The sequence below is a fragment of the Gadus chalcogrammus genome, chromosome 21 (genome assembly GCF_026213295.1).
Source record: "Gadus chalcogrammus isolate NIFS_2021 chromosome 21, NIFS_Gcha_1.0, whole genome shotgun sequence".
Lineage (NCBI taxonomy): Eukaryota > Metazoa > Chordata > Actinopteri > Gadiformes > Gadidae > Gadus > Gadus chalcogrammus.
In genome coordinates, this window is record NC_079432.1 from 19,491,186 (window position 1) to 19,507,037 (window position 15,852).

The 15,852-nt window shown below is 42.4% G+C and overlaps 1 protein-coding gene across 1 annotated transcript in view; it reads left to right on the forward strand.

The window, feature by feature from the left end:
- The window catches only part of man1a1 (mannosidase, alpha, class 1A, member 1), a 110,344-nt gene that overhangs the window by 25,117 nt on the left and 69,375 nt on the right, over window positions 1-15,852 (forward strand). The window contains exon 2 of the mRNA XM_056581136.1: window positions 3,432-3,528. Coding sequence (XP_056437111.1) covers window positions 3,432-3,528 — 97 coding nt within the window. The remainder of the gene's footprint in view (window positions 1-3,431; window positions 3,529-15,852) is intronic.

Below are 15,852 nucleotides of genomic sequence, written 5' to 3' on the forward strand. Positions count from 1 at the left end.
ATTATTATTTAGGACATTTTTGTGAGATGTCTTCACTTCTGACAATTAAAGAATGTTTCAAGATTTGAAATGCGCAATGATGCTGGAACAATAATTACCGGTAGGCTTTTCCCCATCTATGTAGATTTACGTCTGATTTTGTTTACCGTGTCCATCAACTATCAGACCATCACTCACGGTCAGCAGATTGTTACGAAATCTCACGTTATCGTATGAAACTGTTCATTTCAAGTATTCCGATATTCTTTTCAAAGTTTACATGCTCAGCTTGATGTCCTTTTTGAAAATCTGTTAAATAACTGCTATTCCATTCTAACTTGAGGAAAGACCGAAGCTCATCGTCATCAGTTCCTTCCACATATGATTGTATGCCGAGGTAGGTATACAATGTGGAGACATGTAGAGTATCAACACTATTTGTAGACAGATCTGGACAAGCTGCTTATCATTTCAACCGAAATAGCTACAGTCTTCCCTCTTTGTCCAGCTTTTCATTATTTTCAATCTGTACGTTTTTTGTTGATTAACTAATAAAACCAGAACTTATGATGTGCTGCATTTATTTTGCTTGTTCTTGTTAAATAATGGCCCTAATATAGCTATTGTTAGAACCCCACAGAGGTGACTCACTTATCCCACGCAGCCCCAGCCCTCTTCCTGTGGTATGGAACGGACTCATCCACAGGTCTGCCTGCGCAGCCTGGCAGTGCAGGCCCCGGAAACGCAGCTTCAAGGCCCTGTCATCGGGAGCGCTGTGGGGCAGGGAACAGTGGAGTCAATACTGGGGATTTAGGATTTTGAGGGCACAGAGTCCATCCTAAAACAAATAAAGCACCGATATAGGGACACAGAAATCTACATAGACATTGTGTAGCAGAGTTTTATCTGCAATTTCACTGACTCTGACTGGATTTTCTTCAGTTTGCTGTGCACTAAGATATGTGTAGTGGAAAATGATGGCATGAAAAAAAAGTAGAGTGTGTGTATAAGGTTGTGTTCCTTTGACCCAAAATGTCAAAGGAACAGTTTTCCGTTAAGTCATGGGTTGGGAATCCCTGATCTACAAAGCCAAGTATCAAGTGACCATGCCATCTCTAGATCGGTTTGTCCGTTCCGGCTTTAGAAACTAGTGCTGAGCAATTAATCATACATTCATTATCATGGCAAAAACAGACATAAATAGTACATTTAAAAGCGAAATGGTGGTGGTGGTGCTGGTGTTGTTATGAAGTTAAGCAAGCCTAATAACCTTTTGATTACAAACATCTATTGATATATTTATACAACTGTTTCTGGACCTTTATTCTACTTATTAAACGAATAGTTTAACTTTTGAAATAAACTAGGGACGGCCCGAATACATAATAATACACAAATAAGTTATGAATATTCTGAACAAATGTTAGAATATTCACAGTAATAAAGCTGGCAGAATCATGTCATGTCAACAACTGATTATCCTTTTAATTTTGATCGATTTCTTTGAAGAGATTGCGTTTTCATGACATAGAAAATAATCCCTACCTGCTCTAGTCATGTTTCACGAGCGACCAGTTATTAGTAAGTGGAGCATTTTGGTATCTTGTTGTCAGTGTTTAATATTGAAATAGCTGCAAACGTTCCAAATGAAAACCCTCCTAAAAGCATTAATGGCCCTAATGTTATTAAGAGCTTAATAAGGTTAATAAGATGTTGCGTGCTGCAACTTCTTACAACTATGGCCGCAATGGAGTCCTGCAATGGAAACAAAATCCTAGGGAGAATTTTTTACTTTTAAAGCTCTTAAACATTAATTCAGCCTATGGAAATGTAAATTCAAGTTGATTTACAGGTTCATTAAGTCTTTAATGTTTTCTGCAATTAAAATATTGATATTATATTAATATAAAATTAATTTTGGTGGCAATCTTAATCGGTCAGTAAACAAAGTAAGTGTCCAGACCGGCAATCAATTGTTGATTGCTTTTGAATACTTTTATTGTAGTTTTCCATGCAACATGTATATTTAGCTATGTCATGTGTATATATGTATATACAGTATATATAATAACATTACATACATACATACATACATACATATGTACACACACACACCTGGCTTTAGTCTTTAGTGGGAAAGGTTACAATCGGTATCAATTCCCAGGACAAATGCTTCTAGGTGCGTATGGCTCCAGCTCCTCTTGGCCGTGATGGAGACATCCCACCCTGTTGGACTCATTCTCGCCCGCTTCCCGCGTGGTTCATGTTGAAGCTCCACACGTTGGCTGGTAATTACAGTGGGTCAACATGCAATGACGATCGTTCTTTCTAGTTCATTGGTGGTTTGAGTTGTAAAGAGACTGAATAAATAACGGATACCAAAAATCAGTAGCCAGCGTTCCGCTTTTCACTGGCCTCGTTGCTGTTTCTAGAACTGCTGCTAACTCACTCTGCTCTGGCATGTTTGTGACATTGCATGTGACGCACCAGAAAATAATAATCTCCTATTAATAGCAGGTTTTTCCCCAATTTCAAAACCTGCAAATACGTGCTAATCTTGGTGGGGGAAAAAAGGGATAAACTCTCTCTCTACGCCCCCCTTCCTCTTACCCTCTCTCTCCCACTATCAGTTCCCATGGATATCGCCCACCCTCTCTTGGTTGGGAAGACACCGTAGCACTGTCTGAACACACTTTGGTCAACTTCTCTCCATAGTGATGCTCTGCTGATGGTCTCACTGGGAATACGATTTCTCTACTGATGCGTTTTGATTCTCTTGTCTCTATTATGCTCCTCTATTATCGTCTCTAACCATATGGCTCACATTCTCTTTGCCATTGGTCAATATCCAAACAAATAATAATTGAAGTGCCCCTACATACACATGTGGTTGATCACAGGACCTGAGTGATACATCTGGGAAGCCAAGAACCACGACATGCTGATGGATGGAGCTATACTCTGTTCCCTAGCTTCCCATTCTCATGGCTACTGGGAATGAGAGGTACTCTCTGAACAGCTAGGCACATTTTATCAAAATGTCAAATGTGGGATGATCATGATGGAATTCTAAGCTCCACTAACGTGTTGGTGTGTGTGTGGCATTTTTCCATTTAGTACACTGACTGACCAACGAGCCCTAATTAATACACCTACACTACTTATTTTGTGTGAATCCTCTTTCCCTCACAGATTTGTCCTGTCCCCTCTCATGAAATTAAATGCTGAAGGGGTGCAGCATATCTACCCTCAAGTGGTGTTTCTCTTTCCATAAACAGTAGTGTTTTCATGCTTTCTGACTTTGTATGGGTTCCATGCAAGGTGGTCCTGTCCTCTGTTGGATTCCTGTGCAAACACTTATCTTCTTTCAATCCATTGTTTAATCAGTCAATTTTTTAATACGACAAATGGTGGTGCTCTAACCCGCTGGTGTCCCTCTGTCTTCCTTGCAGATGATGCAGCACTCGTGGGGCGGCTACAAGCGCTACGCCTGGGGCGCCAACGAGCTGCGGCCCATCTCCAAGCAAGGCCACTCCAGCAATCTATTTGGTACACACACACACACACACACACACACACACACACACACACACACACACACACACACACACACACACACACACACACACACACACACACCTACTTGAAGGTGATTGATCCTCTAGATTCTGTCACCAACCAGCCTTGACCTTTTAGATTAACAGCGGTGTGTGTTTGTGGGGCTGACTCCAGATCCGTTCAGCATTTTGATGGCAGCTCGATAATGCATTGTGCTAATACATTGGTGTCATTCCAACCCCAGCAGACCCTCTGCGTGCCTCTCATCGCTCTACTTCTCTGATTTGTTGATTTCTTGTCCAAGTTCAGATGGGGGTGTCTATTGATTTAGATTTTTCTTCTCCAAATGCGATGTGGCAGGCCTGCAGAACCCGAGTACTTTAATAGGTCCAGATGCTACAGGAGCTTGGAAGAGTAATCTTTGAGATCGCAATGACGGGAATGAAAACCTAGATCTTGATGGAGTCGACAATAGCCTGTGCGGGCTAATTTGCTTGGATATTGTTATGTTCCTCCAGTGCTGTATGCGCTGGACTAGCCTGCAAATGGAGGTTACTTGACACTCTTCTCCCTGCTGGTTAACGGGACGTTCTGTGAACCAAAAAAACAAACCTAGAAATCATTCTAAAATGACAATCTAAGAGGCTGAGTAGGGGCTGTGCCTCAGAAGGAGCATGGAGACAGGAAAACCCCTCCTCTTGATGGGGCACCGATGACTGGTGCTCCCATGCTCATCGTTTGTCCAAGGCTTGACTCACTCAAAAGGAAAGTTGTGAAACGAGGGCTAGCTATGGAATATTGAGGGGAGAATGTTGGGGCCTTGTGTACACACTAGGGATGGGCATTCGATTAAGTTGTCTTAGTCGATCGTCGGGAGGATTAACGATCAATTAGTCGATTAATCGTTAATATTTTACATTAAAATTAAAAAATATATATAACAAGAAATGTGCAATTCGCCGGCACAACGCAAAGCATGTGTTGAAAACGCTACCGTGAACCTGTGGATATAAAGGTTTTGACTGTGGTAGGTTCGGTGTGGGAGATGTATCCCCAAACGCGTTTTCAGAACATTCCTTTGGCCAGTTAGGAGATGAACAATTCCCTCGTTTATGGCGGCCCCTAATGGCGAAATTTTGTAGAAGATATACAATTTCCTCGTTTATTGCGCCCCCTAATGGCGAAATTTTCAGAATTTTTTTTATCGAACGACATTAAGGTTAGCACCAACGTATTTCCAAAATGTGGACTCGATCCGATGTCTAATTGGATTTTTTGGGATTTACGCGTTTTCCTTGGTATAGCGCCACCTAGTGACCAGCGTGTCTGGATTTTGTCGTCTGCGTAGTCCTCACGGACCTGGATCTAGTCATGCAATTGGCGTGTCTGCACCATTTACGGTTTGGGCTGTGGTACCACTTTCTTGGTAGGAAGTATAAAAATAACAAAAACACAAAACAAAAACAATAGGGATCCAACCTGTTGGCTTGGACCCCTAAATATTCAAAATTAAATGAAAATACAAATGCTGCGTGTTTTCTTCATTGGGATCTTTATTATTAGATTATTAACTCAGTTAAACCAGATCCGTTCAATAGTTATGCGCTACTCTGCTCTAAGCAACGGAGCATGCAGCTCGAAGCCGGTGCTCATAAACATAACTAAAAATAAACACAACCCTAGTTTCTTCCCAAAATAATAATAATAATAATAATATCAAAAAAACAATCATGTTATAACTAAACCAACCAGTCTACGGATTTTTGTTCAGAAAGATGAGCATGTTGACATGCTCTGGGGTCAGACGCGACCGCAGCCTGGTGACCATCAGTCCAGCCGCCGAAAACACCCGCTCTGAGGGGACCGACGTTGCCGTGATGCACATATACGTCCGTGCTAACTTGGCAAGGCGGGGGAACAACTTTCCACAATCCAAGGGCTCAGAAAGTTCTTTATTTCCGCTTCGATGCTAACCTCGCCTTGAGTGGTAGGCCTATAGTGCTCCCCAAGAAGTCATTTTTTAAATCATGGTCCCACACCAGACTTCGCCGTGGCCTCGTCCGCTTCATGATAACATCGCCGTGTTCCAATATTCATACTATCCGTACTTACTGGTCTAAGTTTGAGTACGTAGGGCGTTCTGATTCAGATCTGGCGAAAATAAGTGTACTGAAAACGGTCAAATCTCGAAGTGTGTGGCGATGTACACTTTTCGTACTCAACTGCAGCCCTCTTAGCTACGTAGCGGAATAGGGCGGAGCCAGGCTGAGCCAAAGTCGGCGCAATTTCCACATAGACTGCATTTTGTAGTTTTTATAGTTTTTATAGCTTTTTATAGCTGCTAGGCGTAAAGAGTTCACCGTTCAAAGCGGGATGTTTATTGCGGGGGAGGAGCCGCAAATTTAAATATTGCCCCTGTGTGGTAATATGTTTAATTGCACACTGCATTAGTTTAATCAATGAAAAGTTTACGTAATCGACGAAATTCTTAACGATCAATTAGTCGATCGTCAATTAATCAGAATCTCTTTATTGTCATTACACAAAGTGCAACAAAATTGGGGATCATGCCCATCCCTAGTACACAGAGTCCTCTCATACCCGCTGAGGAGAGGTCACTGTTGGCTACATGCTGAGGTGGTGTAGAGTGGCAAAGGGAAGTGTGGAGGCTGCTGTAGTAGCTCAGGAGGTAGAGCGGGTTGACTTATAACTGGAAGGTTGCTAATTCGATCCCCATCCTCCTGGCTGTGTGTCGAGGTGTCCCTGGGCAAGGCGCCTCACCCTGACTGCTCCTTACGAGTCGGCTGTCACCCTGCATTGACTCCACCGTCGGTTTGTGAATGTGTGTATGAATGGTTTTAAGTCTCTTTGGATAAATTTGTAACTGCTGTTGAGGCCGCGTGAGGAGAGGACCCCGGGGATCCTCTGTCAGAACAGGGAGCCATATTTTTAGTCTAGTTGGTCTTAGTTTGTTTTTTAATAAACAATGTAAGCTTATGTGGTTGTTACTTATTGTTCATTTCTGCTTTGCATTGCATACCTAGATTATGATAATCTGGGTATTTTACAGTACCACTCAAAGATAATATACAATTATTGCCAAGCATTAGATGCGAACGATATAGATGAAAGGATGTGATGTGTGCAAGCTATTTGTTATTGTGAATACACAAAGTACCATGAATAATACAGTTGTCGCTAAAGAGAATGTGTGGGTGATTGTGACCATAGTTGCAAATCACTCCATGGAGTTTCCTATTCATGAAATATAAGAGGAAATCGTGGTTCAAAATCAACGTTATTACACATTTATTATACAATGTTTGTCATGTATGACAAGAGCCCCGGAAGCATCCAGTTGCCGAGGTAGGTATTGATGCACAGGTCAAGTTAGGAGGGTTTGATGGTGAAGCCGATGACCTGCCTTCTCACGCAGGTGTTACTGATTTCCACCTTGGCGAGTGCTGTAGTGCTATAGAGATGGCCTCCTCTGTGCTCCTGTTCTGGGCTCTAGTGGGTGGCTAGGCAGGTTCAGAGGTGAGCCTGGACCAGTCTCTCTGAGCCACTTTGAGGAGATGGGGGTGAGCTGGACCAGGCAGAGCTCCTCAAGGCTCGCTGCAGTTGACGGTTTGGGCACTGGCACACTGGCATGGATGAGGTTTTGAAGTACGTGGGGACATCGGGAGGGACAGGTTGAAGATGTCAAATGTCAGACGTCCTCTGTCCAGCACAGGCCCTATGTGTGCTTGCAGGGTTAATGTTGGTAGCAATTACAACTGGTTAGATGGTAGAGGGATAGATAGAGGCATAGATAGGAGGGGTGACCTTGAATCCTCAACTGTCAAGCTTCGATAGGACATTTAGTCGGCTGTCTTTAATATTCAAATCGGCTGTCTTCAATTGTTTGTATCAGTAAACCATTCCACAGGTTGATAGGGGTGCTAAATTATCGGTTATTCAGCATTGCTTGGCTTCTCAAAAGAAAATGAAAAAGTATTTTTTTATGTAATTAGCTTTGTGTTGCTTCCAATGACCTTATTCTTCATTTGAAAACCCTTTTGTGTATTTGGCAGTGGTCACTATTCTATCATTTTCTTTTCAAAGTAAAGCATATTATATATACTGTTTGCCTAGAAAGATACACATTCAGTAAAAAGAGGTCTAAAGTTTTGCTTCCCCTTCATCTCAAATTTTTTCGGCAAACATGCATAATACAGAGGAAATTAAGCAATGCTACTGCTGTTCTCAAGCCGGCTACGTTACTCCATCTCCCAGTGAAACTGCTTTGAAAATTTACCCAGCTGGAGACAACTCATAGCGAGTTACTATACTGATTTATAATTCAAGGTAGAGTTTAGTGACATCTTGCGGAACAGACATGGAATAGAATATTCATAAATCTGTTTTAATTTGTGCATAGTCCCATGAAAATATGCATTGTGTTTTGGTTCCCTGAGTATGAGCCCTTTATATCTACATGGGGAGGGTCCTCCATGTTTCTACAGGACAGACAATCGGCGCTGGAGAGAATGCATCTCTAAAGAACGTGTTGTGGCTAAGAGTTGTGGGAATGACAGAGGCGTGTTGACCTCATGGCCACCACCCACACACCGTGGCGTTAGATAGAAGTGTCCAAGACGCCTTTTATTCTTTGAGGATTCATTTGTACTAGTGTCATCCACTTGTACCCGTTTGTGATTAATTAACAAAAATTATATCTATATAAATATTTGCATGCTAAAGCCGTCAAAAATCCCACCTTGTTCAATTTGTTTTTTTTCCCAAAACAGAAATCACGGCTTATGTGTACAGTTCCAATCAGCTCGATGTTTTCTTATTATTTTTTGACGTGAAAAGTAAGGCAACCAACCATCTCTTTAAAGTTACACAACCACTACTTGTAAGCTAAGACCGATAGTACAGACTATATATTACAATTCAACAATCACCAAGGAACCTCATTACTTGACAGACCTGGCTACTCGATGCTGTCGTAGACGGTGACATCATTTTGGAAGTACCTACTGGCACCTTACGCAATACAGGCCAGCATAGGACGCCTCACACAGTACAGGGTACAGGACACCTTACACAATACAGGCCAGCATAGGACACAGTACAGAGTACAGGACACCTTACACACTACAGGCCAGCATAGGACACCTCACACAGTACAGGGTACAGGACACCTTACACAATACAGGCCAGTACAGGACACCTCACACAGTACAGGGTACAGGACACCTCACTCAATACAGGCCAGCGTAGGACACAGTACAGGGTACAGGACACCTTACACAATACAGGCCAGTACAGGACGCCTCACACAGTACAGGGTACAGGACACCTCACTCAATACAGGCCAGCGTAGGACACAGTACAGAGTACAGGACACCTTACACAATACAGGCCAGCATAGGACACCTCACACAGTACAGGGTACAGGACACCTTACATAATACAGGCCAGTACAGGACGCCTCACACAGTAGAGGGTACAGGACACCTTACACAATACAGGCCAGCATAGGGATACCTCACACAGTACAGGGTACAGGACACCTTACACAATATAGGCCAGTACAGGACACCTCACACAGTACAGGGTGCAGGACACCTTACACAATATAGGCCAGTACAGGACACCTCACACAGTACAGGGTGCAGGACACCTTACACAATATAGGCCAGTACAGGAAACTTCACACAGTACAGGGCAGGGTGGGGGTAAGTCACTCATGTGCAAGTCACAAGCAAGTCTCAAGTCATAACCTTCAAGTCTCAATAAGTCCCAAGTCACTGTGGTGAGAATCAAGCAAGTCGAAAGTCAAATCATTGCTCAGGTCAAGCAAGTTACAAGTAAGTCATACAAAAATCTGATCTTACCCAGTTTCCACATTTAAAAATCGGTAAAGAGAGTGGTTCATAAGTTGAGTTTTAATTCAACATTAACAATAACAATGTCTTAACATTAACAATAACTCAAACTATTCAAAACATTCCAATCCAAAACCATTATGTGAATAGTTTGAAAATGTTTTTATGATCATTACCTCCAACCGATGAACAGAATCAAATAGAACCACTAGGTGGCTGTATACGAGAACAGTTCAAGTCAATCACTCAATCTTGCTACATGTTGTAGAATATGATTTGCAACACATGGCATCAGACATGAAAAAAAAAGAATATTTCAAAAGTAATATCACATACACATACTGTAGGAAGGGGAAATGGTAATACACAAGCCTAAAAGCTGGTAGCAATCTTGCTGCCACGCAACATACATCGACTTACAATGCATTGCACTTGCAAAAAAAATAATTTGAGTTGTGAATGATGGGGTCACATTATCCCCCCACCATGGCTGAACACACGTTCAACAGGTGCACTTGATGCAGGGACTGCCATAACTCTTACCTCCACCTTGAACAAAGAGGGGAGGGTGCGCCTGTTCATGGCCCAATACTGAAGGCAGCTCTGTCCAGGTAGTGGTTCAACTGAATTTGGGGACTGGAACTTGAACCCTCTTAATTCTTTTGCGGTATGCTGAGAACAGCCCAGTTTGACGCTCTGGCTCTGACGGTGAAATTTTACTTGAAAATTACGTGAAATCCTTATCATAACCCACTTACAGCCACTGAGTTAGAAGTAGCCTACTGACATGAAAATGAAACAAGTCAATCATCTGTGGAACGGGCAGGGCTCGAAAAACTCCAGCCAATGATTTTTAGAACCAGCGAGTGGCATTGGACAGTAAGTACTAGGGATGTGTCGGTCGCAACTGATTCGTTACAACGAACGAATCCCGAACGTGAACGACAAGAACTGGTTCCCCAAAACAAGAAGAACTGGTTCTTTGATTCTTTTTTTTTAACATCAACCAAACATATGGTCACGTAAATAAAATATACAAACGAACAGAGCTCCGTCTCCCCGCGACTTATATTGATTGAGTCTACAACTTCCTCAAAGATTCAGCCAATGAGAGGTAGCAATGGTGTTGGAATGGCACCTGGGTAAACCAATGACAAGGCGGTACCGTCGAATATGCGCGCTTTCTCTCTCTGACGTATCTTGGGTCATACCATTCGACTCATATATCCCCCTACATTTTTTCGAAAATAGACTTGACCTCCATCTGTTTATTGGATAAACACATTTCCCAATCCCAGGAGTCTTTGCTCCATTCTACGTCAATTTAAGAACAAACAAAGAAATTAAACTGCAGTTCGTATTTTTTATTTATGACCATGCAAGTTCTGTAATGCCTGAACAATGAAGAATTAAATGTAAAATAAAATTATAAATGTAAAACCATGAATGAAATAAAGAGAGTAAGCATGTGGTATAAATATTGGTGGGACGTTCGACATACTATATAGCAGGCATCTCTAAACGGCGGACTGCGGTCTTGACGGTCCTATCCGGACACACGACCAATTAAAAAAAATATATATATATAAAAAAAGGTTTTTTTATTTTTAATTTTTTTTAAGATGTAATCTGACGTAACGAACGAATCAAAACGAACGAATCAAATAAACGAATCGTTATAGTGAACTGAACTGAAAGAACTAGTTCCCGGAAAAGAATCATTTTGCCCATCCCTAGTAAGTACGTCAATCAAACGGTCGTACTGCACTCCCGCTCCCCGCGAGTGACCCCTTCGTGCACGTGCACATACTCAAAGTCAAAGTTAAGTCAAGTCGAGTCTTTTATCAGTGTTAGTCAAGCAAGTCTCTAGTCCTCAAATTTGCGACTCGAGTCTGACTCGAGTCAAGTCATGTGACTCGAGTCCCCCATGACACTGTACAGGGTACAGGACACCTTACACAATACAGGCCAGCATAGGACACCTCACACAGTACGGGATAACTTACACAATACAGGCCAGTACAGGACCCCTTACACAATACGTTACAGGACAGGACACCTTACACAATGCAGGCCAGTACAGGGCACCTCACATAATACAAGCCCATACAGGACACCTTGTACAATGAAGTACAGGACACCTTAAACAATACAGGCCAGTACAAGACACTTCACACAATACAGACCAGTACAAGTCACCTTACACAATACAAACCGGTAGAGGGGTGAGGGGGGGTATTCAGTTGGTTGTTGCAATCTGCATCAACACTGCTAGGTGCTACTACAACTTACACACAGACCTTTAATCAATAGTTTTGGCTTATAGGCCTACCCTACTTTCACTTTTAAGTTCTGAATAGCAAGCTTATGAAGCTCATAATTCATTGCTAGTCTATTACTCAAACATGCCTAGAAGCCTTATACTGGATTTGTTAATGGATTTATTATGTATGAAACGAGAATGGGAAAAAAAAATATTTCAAGATGCTTCCAACGAGTGGCAGAAAAGTAGCAGCTTATGTCACATTTGAAACAGATGTTGGATGTTGCGCTCTCGATTAATTATATTCATACAAGTTTACAAAAAATAGCTTATCGGCCAACCCTATTCTAAAGTTAAAGATAATTAAATACAATTTAAATGTTTTCATTAGACATCTAAAAGCTACTTTCTGACCAACAGGTTTATAAAATGCATGAAATTAATTTGTGTGACCCAAGTTCAGCACTATTTAGTTACGTGAATATGTACATGAATCACTCACGTTTCCCGAGGTAAGAAGAGCTAGCTTCTGTGTTTATGGATAAGAGGTGGCAGTAAAGGAGAGTGCCATTTATTGATTCTAGAAGATCCCCTAAAGCCTAACTGTGGATTACTGCCCAAAAGGTGTGGAAGGAAGAGGAGGGCTCCAGCAAGCAAGTTTGTCTCGTTAGAAATCAGTCAAAGACTAAAGTTTGACGGGCCAGTAGCCTTGTGTTCTCTCCATTGAAAGGATCAAGGCCGAATCTCGATTCTTCCCCTTGCCCCTTTTGCTTTGTCTTTGTCTTTGTCTTTGTCTTTGTCTTAACCAAGACAAAGACAAAGACAAAGCAAAAGGGGCAAGGGGAAGAATCGAGATTAGGCCCAAGTGAGCTCTCAAATCATCTTAAAAATAAGGGGTACATAGCACTCAATCTTATCCCTTAATCTTGATCAAATTGGGTATTGAGACACCACTAGCTCTCACATGAACGCGCAACTTCAAGGGTAAGGGGGAAGATAAGGGGTAAGGGGAAGTATTGAGATTGGGCCTAATTTGATTGCATGTGGAATTTATTTTTACATTTTATATTAAATATCTGCAACTTTAGATTATTCCAAACAGATCCCACAGAATCAACCAAATCATGTAATTACATAATTGATATTACCTATCAAGTAAAATTGTGTTAATTGTGAAAGCGCTGGACTATATCTGAGCATCTAAATTTCTTTGACACGCAGAACAAAAATCTTTTCTGAGGATTGAATAGGTAGCTTCTTACTGTTTTACTAACTTAGGGAAACATGGGAACCAGTTGGTGTTACAGACTAAGGAGAAAAAATACCCTATTAAAGGGGTGATATAATGCTTTTTCACTTTTCCCTTTGCTTTAGAATGTTATATGATGTATGTATACATGTTTTATGCATGCTAAACTAGAAATTTCTAAGTCAGAGCCAGGGGCTGAAGTCCCGCCCACTGAAAACTGTGAAAACGTATTCTCATGTGCAGTTTAGTGGTAGATTTTTTTATTAGTAAACAGAGTGATGGCGTTTATGTGATGAAACATGAAGTTCCTAATGCTGTCACAATGGAAAGCCCATATGCTCATTCACATTAGAGGTTTGCAAGTAAAAGGTAACCTCAATAAGAAATAAACTTTGCCTTTAGGGCAGGGCTCCAGAGTGCGCCTAATTTGGGCACACATGCGCCTAGAATTCGGGGTAGTGCGACCAAATATTTTATTTGGGCGCACCGGTGCGACTGAAAATGTATCTGGTTTAATTTTATTTATTTACAGAGCAGTCTATTCATAATATTGTAATAACCACGGAAGAGGCAGTGAATGAATTATTGATTAGACAGCGATTTATTAGATAGCTAATAAACCGTTGGAACACCCAAGACCGGTAACAATAGCAACGCCGGTAAACAAATCCGCGAAGCCCAATCCAGGGGCCTGTACTACGAAGCTCGATTAGAGGGTTAGCGAGGTATGTTGAGCTGACAGCCTGGGTTAGCTGTACCATGATAGTCGATTTCTCCAAGTGTCGCTGTCTCACCATGGTGACTTACGCTCGCAACCAAACCTGGTCGGGAGCAGCTTTTCAGCGAGTCTACCCGGAGATCGGCTACTTATATCGGCGTGCGCAGCTTCCTAGCCCCTCCTCCGATAATGGCGTCACCATTTGTGGGTGTTCCCATGGACCTCGGCGCACTTATCGTACAGGCGTCTCTCCGGAGACGGAGGGTTTTTCGGGACAGAACCGATCCCTTGGCATTGTCTGACGATATTCTTTATGAGGGATACAGATTCGGCATTTATTTAATGGTCAAGATATTATTAATCAATGGCGTAAATATCGACGGTGCAACCGGTGCAGCCGTTGCAGCTGCCCGGTTGCCCCCCCCCCCGTCAACAACTCAGCGCAGAAGCAAGGCACGGTCCAACGCCCCCCCCCCTCAACAACTCAAAACTTGGGTGCACCATAAATACGTGCTGGTGCACCCAAATAAAAAATGTAGGCGCACCAGTGCACCCAAGGAAAAAGTTAGTCTGGAGCCCTGCTTTAGGGGTGTGCGATATGACGTTTTCTGATTGTGAACGTTGTAAAATGGTTAGTTTCATGCTACAGTGCACATAGGGTCAGTTAAAGTTATAATGTTTCTCTTCTCAGCAGAATCTTAAATCATATGTACTTCACTTGTGTTTTTACCTGAGTACTTTAGACACCAATATTAAAATGCAACGCTGTGTGTTAGGGGTACACAAAAGTCAAGGTTCAGTACGTACCTCGGTTTTTAAGTCCCTGTACGGTACGGTTCATAGTTAAGGGGAAAATTTTCAGATAACTGCTTGTTTGTCAACAAGGGAGAATTGCCGTAGATCAGCAGCAATGAAAACACCAAAAAACTTGGTTATGGCATTTGCATTTCTGAATTCCCAGACAGGGGTTGTTGAAATAGTGTCATGAGCTGGGTTTGCACAGTTCGTTATTTTTTCACAGAAACGGTTATAGTAACACCTGGATGGTGCCTTTTCAAATGCGCCGTGTGCATGTTAAAGTGCTGTAGTGGACACGGAGAGCCCTCTCCGAAGCCGGTGAGCCTGTCGTAGACCCTCTCCATAGCTTACCTGCGCATCCAATATTTTTTAACTATCAGTCGACGCCATATTGGCCGACGCAACGGAGACGGCAAGGGCTGTGATTGGTCCTCTAACAAAATAATTTACGGAATCACTTCTCCGGTTTGACTTTGCACCTTAAGTACTTTGTACATTGTTTACTTTGCAACTTAAGGACCAATAAAACACCAAATAAGATTTGAAAAGCTTTGGAAGTTTATTTACAACAGTGCTTACAAGGTTTGTAGTCAACACATAAGATAGATCGGGCAGCGAATTGCATTGCGTTAACGACATCCCGGCGGAGAGCTGCTGAGGGGTCTCCGTAGTCACGGAGTCGGATTACAGAGTCGGATTAGTATACTTTGGCTAAACGGTCCGGGTGGAACTCCGACTTCAAGTTCTCAATTCTGCATCGCAAAACAAGCCTTTACTGTGTGTGGATGATGAAGCTCCGTCTGAGCAGCGGCTTATTTTTGGTATCTGAATCCGAGTGAGGGCTTCTCGGTCACCTGTAGTGTTACGCCGTGGTGTGTGGCGCATTTCATTTTCACAAAGTTGCTCTGGAGTGTCCACCTAGATATATGAAGGATAGACGAGCAACGTTTGCTATAGTCCGCTGGGTAGGCTGATAGACTGATCTATCCAGCGTACATCTAGGTGGACACGCCCACTTGTGATGTCACTATGAAAATCATTCCTTCCCTGTTCCAAAAGGCTTGTACCAGCTAATCACACCCACACCTGGTGGCATGACATGAGCCCTTTAAAGGTCCCATGGCATGCTACTTTTTGGATGCTTTTATATAGGTTTTAGTGGGCCCCTAATACAGTATTTGAAGATGTTCAAGAAATTTAGCCTGGGTGCAGAATTACAGCCACTACGAGCCAGTCCCACAATGAACTTTCCAAAAACAAAAGCAATTTTTTAGAGGCGGGTCAAGGTGGAGGGTGGGGTAGTGGCCCTGAGCAGCTTGCGGCCACAGTACCATGCGCTCCGTTTACAGTTGATGTATCGCAATGGCTCGGATTCATAATATCATCCGGAGGCGCACACAGCTTTTGGCTG